This window comes from Merops nubicus, unplaced genomic scaffold (genome assembly GCF_000691845.1).
Source record: "Merops nubicus isolate BGI_N331 unplaced genomic scaffold, ASM69184v1 scaffold44092, whole genome shotgun sequence".
Classification (NCBI taxonomy): domain Eukaryota; kingdom Metazoa; phylum Chordata; class Aves; order Coraciiformes; family Meropidae; genus Merops; species Merops nubicus.
The window spans coordinates 1,372-5,935 of NW_008592405.1; the positions used below are offsets into that span (position 1 = coordinate 1,372).

At 56.9% G+C, this 4,564-nt stretch overlaps 1 protein-coding gene across 1 annotated transcript in view; it reads right to left on the bottom strand.

Moving 5' to 3' along the window:
• LOC103767995 (alanine--tRNA ligase, cytoplasmic-like) overlaps positions 1 to 4,290 on the bottom strand; it is a gene marked incomplete at both ends in the record, with an annotated part of 5,367 nt that extends 1,077 nt beyond the window's left edge. Inside the window, 5 exons of the mRNA XM_008935125.1 lie at positions 2,076 to 2,162; positions 2,654 to 2,773; positions 3,054 to 3,167; positions 3,596 to 3,704; positions 4,106 to 4,290. Of these exons, the coding sequence (XP_008933373.1) occupies positions 2,076 to 2,162; positions 2,654 to 2,773; positions 3,054 to 3,167; positions 3,596 to 3,704; positions 4,106 to 4,290 (615 nt within the window). The remainder of the gene's footprint in view (positions 1 to 2,075; positions 2,163 to 2,653; positions 2,774 to 3,053; positions 3,168 to 3,595; positions 3,705 to 4,105) is intronic.
• Between the last annotated feature and the right edge of the window lie 274 nt (positions 4,291 to 4,564).

The following is a 4,564-nucleotide window of genomic DNA, read 5'->3' on the forward strand; positions in this document are numbered from 1 at the left end:
CTTTGTGTTCCTTCTCTGGCCACGCTCCAGCCCCTCAAGGTCCTTCTTGGAGTGAGGGGCCCAGGATTCAAGGTACAGACTCCCCAGTGCCCAGTCTAGGGGGGCGATCCCTCCCCTGGTCCTGCTGGCCACACTAGTACTGATCCAAGGCAGGATGCTGGTGGCCTTCTGGGCCACCTGGGCACACACTGGCTCATGTTCAGCTGTCTGTCCACCAGCACCCCCAGGTCCTTTTGTGCTGGGCAGTCTCCAGCCACTCTGCCCCCAGCCTGGAGCAGTTCAGGGGGTTGTTGTGACCCAAGTGCAGGACCCAGCTCTTGGCCTTGTTGAACCTCATCCCATCTTCACATCTCTGGCTGCACCATAGCCTTGGCAGGACACAAGCCCTGGCTGTGTCCCTTTGTGTCTACGAGGAGGCAGGAGTTAGGAGCTGCTTTTAGTACTTCCTCACCTTCAGTTTTACCCAGGAACTGGCAGAATTGCCCCCCAAACAAACAAACCTTTGCCTGAGGGCACAGGCTGGAGGTGGAAGTGTTCTGCCCTGAGATGAGCTCCCAGCAGGAGGAAGCAGCTGTTCTACAGCAAGTCAGGACTTAAATGCAACATGAAGAAGCTGCAAGGGGTTATGAGATGGATAAACCAGGGAAACTTCCATGCTTCCCATTAGTCCCAAAAGAGACCATTACCCTTTGGCGTGCAGGCAGGAGGATGATACACAGAGGTCCACGAGTGGGCCCTTCAGCGACCTCCCCATCAGCTCCGAGGTCTCCCAGAGAGAAAATTTACACGGGGCGTTAAAACCAGAGCGGTCCAGGGTCAGGGCAGGATGTGGCACTTGGGCTCAGCACAGCACCCACCAGGGAGCTTTTAGTCATGAAAATGAAGAGAATGGGGCTGTTTAACAGCTCTGTCTGCGTCAGGGACAGTGGGATCGAGGCACCCTCAGTAAATCTGAGGACCACACAGAGCTGGGTGGTGCAGGCAGCATGCTGGAGGGAAGGGATCCATCCAGGGGCACCTTGGCAGGCGCCCATACCGACCTCATCAAGTTCAACAAGGCCAACTGCAAGGTCCTACAGCTAGGTCGGGGCAATCCCAAGCACAAACACAAGCTGGGCAGACAATGGACTGAGATCAGCCCTGAAAAGGACCTGGGGGTGCTGGTTGATGAAAAGCTCAACATGAGCCAACAGTGTGTGAGTGCTGCTCAGAAAGCCCCAAAGCAGCACTGGAGCCCCAAGGAGACCTTCTTGTGGCCTTCCAGTATCTGAAAGGGGCCTACAGGAAAGCTGGGGACGGACTTTTTACAAGGGCTTGTAGTGATAGGATGAGGTGTAATGGGTTCAAACTGGAAGAGGGGAGATTTAGATTAGAAATTAAGTTCTTCATTCTGAGGATGGTGAGAGACTGTCCCAGGTTGCCCAGGGAATTTGTGGGTGCTCCATCCGTGGAAGTGTTCAAGACCAGGCTGGATGGGGCTTTGAGCAAACCTGCTCTAGTGGGAGGTGTCCCTGCCCATGGAAGGGGGATTGGAACTGGATTATCTTTGAGGTCCCTTTCAACCAAAACCATCCTATGACTCTAGGAAAGAAAATGAACTTGTGCATGGAGAGGGAAGAACCAGGAGGGTGCAGAGAGCACCCAGTAGCTGGGGAGCAGCTCTCTGGCCCAGTCCTGTCCACCATTCCCAGAGCTCATCTGCAATGGCCACAAGCACCGAAACCTTGGTGGCTTGGCAGAGCTGCTGTTCAGAGGTCTTCAACCCTGCATTTCAGTGTCGTTGACTGCTGCTGGAGGAGTCTTACCTGGGACCCAGTGTGACTTCTGTTGGGGTCCCTGATCCACCAGCAAATGGTCAAGACCCCACCCACCCCCCGCAAGCCCAGGCGTTAGTCCGGGAGGTGAGATGCAGTGTCCCAGTGGTCCTCCTGCTTTTCACTGGCCACCACTCTGGGCTGGCAAGTGTCAAAAGAGATTGCTCTGCATTCCAGCTCCATCTCCTCAAGTGAACAGAGACCACCCAACTGCTCCTAAGGCACAAGGAAGGTTGCTGAGGAGACCAGACCCTCCCATACCTTTGCTGAGGCTCCGTTTTCCATCTCCATGATGACCAATGGCTGGTTAGGGTGACTCTCAATGACTTGCTTGGTCTTCTCCAGCACCTGAGGACAACAGTGGTCAGATGCTAGTGCTCACACATCATGTGTGGACACAAGAACCACCCGGGTAGAGCTTCCCTGCAGCTACAGAGGCCCCCAAGGAGCCCCATCACACCTACAGCCCAGCCTCGAGCAGCCTCACACTGCAGACCAGAACAAAACATGTTGGCAGACAGGTGCATGGCCTGCAAGGCAGCAGCACTGCTGTGCGTGGTTTCTCCTCCAGGAAAATCCAGTGGGATCCAGGAGGAAGAAGTCTCTACCAAGGGGCACCATTAAGGCAGGAGCAGCCCAGCTTCCAAGACACATTGGCAATGTTTCACCCTAGGGAACAGGCATGGACAGAGCCCTGCTCTGGGAGGGAGCAGGAGAGGCTGGAAGGGTGCACAACAAGAGAGGCATCCCCACAGCTCAGCTCCGTTCCACACGGGGCACAGGTGGAGTTCCCAAGGGAACCCTCCCACAAGGTCCCTTTATACCTGCCCAGGGCTCACCCGTTTCTGGATATCAGCTTTGCTTGCTCGGTCCAGGTCATCCATAACTTTCTTCAGTGCTTTCACAGCCTCCCTCAGCTCATCCTTCTGCCACTGTGGGATAACAGCAGTGGCCAGTGTCTGCAGAACAGGAGCAGGTGAAGAGGGTTAAAGGTACTGGTGACGACAGCAGGAGATGGTGCCCCAAGCTCATGAAGCTCAAGTGTCTCAACTGTCAGAGCCCAGTAAGCTCCCCATCTCTCCCAGTGCCCGACAGCCCAGGTGGGAGGCAGAGCCTGCTGGCAGAGCACCCACAGGACACAGGGCTGCTCAGAAGCTGAACTTGGGCCTCACACTACCCAGTGCTGGCAATCAAGGTCCCATTCACTTTGGGAAGGCAGAGCACCGCCACCAGCCTCACCTCACTCAGATCCGTGATCTCCTTCTGCACATCCTTGTTGGGAGCTGTCTGGACCTTCACCTTGGCCTCCAGGGCTGACAGCAGCTTCCTGAGGCTGTCGACTTTCCGGAGGGCCTAGCAGAGCACAACCCAAGTTAAGGCAGGCAGGGAGGTGTAGCAGGCTGGGTTCCAGGCCACCACTTGACCAGAACCAGGCTGTGATGCTGGCACACAAGGCCCCAGGCTCTTCTTGGCCAGATAGAATGCAAGGTCCTCCAGCCCCAGAAAGCCATCTCCCTTGTGAATTCTCTTCTCCCACTCCTTGAAACACCAGCCCAGCTTAGCTCAGGACCAGCCACTCGCCCCCTGCAGCAGAGCCAGTGGCCTCCAGCGTGACTTTGCCAACACCAGCAGCACCCTTCATGAGTCCCTCAGACACTTACACCAATTCTCCCGAGTGCCCAGTATCCCAACAGGGATTCTGGGCAAATCTGACTGACAGGAGCCTTGGCACAGGGTTACTACATGGGATTTCAGAGAGGATCTCTCCTGCCCCTCCTCACCTTCCGAGCTTCAGTCCCGGTGACCGCCACTATCCTCCGGATGCCTTTAGCAATCGCTTCTTCTGAAACAATCACAAAGGGGCCAGCGTGGCTGGAGTTCTGCAAGTGCCTTTGGAAAGAACCCAGGAAGACCCCCAACAAGAGGGTGTTAGAAGCTCACCTCTCATCTCGTCAGGAAATTGTCACAGAAACAAGAAAACCACCCCACCAGGGAGATGGAGCAAGTGTGGGGACAGGCACAAGACCCAACATAGCTGCCAAAAGTGAGGAGAGGGTGGCAAGGGCCATGGCTCCCAGCACTGCCACAAGTCCACATGTGGGCAGGGAGAGGGTGCAGGCAGCTCCCTGCCTGCAAAAGCCTGACCTGGGACTGGGAACGCCAAGGGATCACCCCACCACCCCCAGTTCTGCCCTGGCTGTGCCCAGCCTATGCCCCTGGGACTCCGTAAGAAACTCGGGCTCCCCAGGAACACCTCTTTGAGCTCCCCCCCAGCCTCTCCAGGTACTCACGTCCCCCCGCAGAACTCGACGGAGGTGAGGGAGCCGGCGGGGCCAGCGGGGTCGGCCAGCAGCTCCTCCACCGGGACGCCGATGGAGACCACGCGCACGGGGTCGGGGTAGGTCTCGTCAAAAACTGCCCGCAGGCCTTGGATGGCTTTGGCTGCTGCAAGGGGACAGTCCCTGGCGTACACAGGCTGCAGAGGGCAGGAAAGGGCATGAGGTGAGAGCCTGTCCTCTCAGCTGTGACTGAGGGCTCGTGCTCCCAGGAAATCCTGACTTCCTCCAAAAGATCCTAAACGGGAAGTTCCACGTCTCACCCAGGCTGGGGTTTGTTGTGCTGCAGGGATCCCACAGTCATTAACAGATGCCCCATCTTCCAAATTCCCGATACCAACAGCCTGCTCCGATCCTTGCCCTTGGGTCACAACAACCCCCTGAAGTACTCCAGGCTGGGGGCAGAGTGGCTGG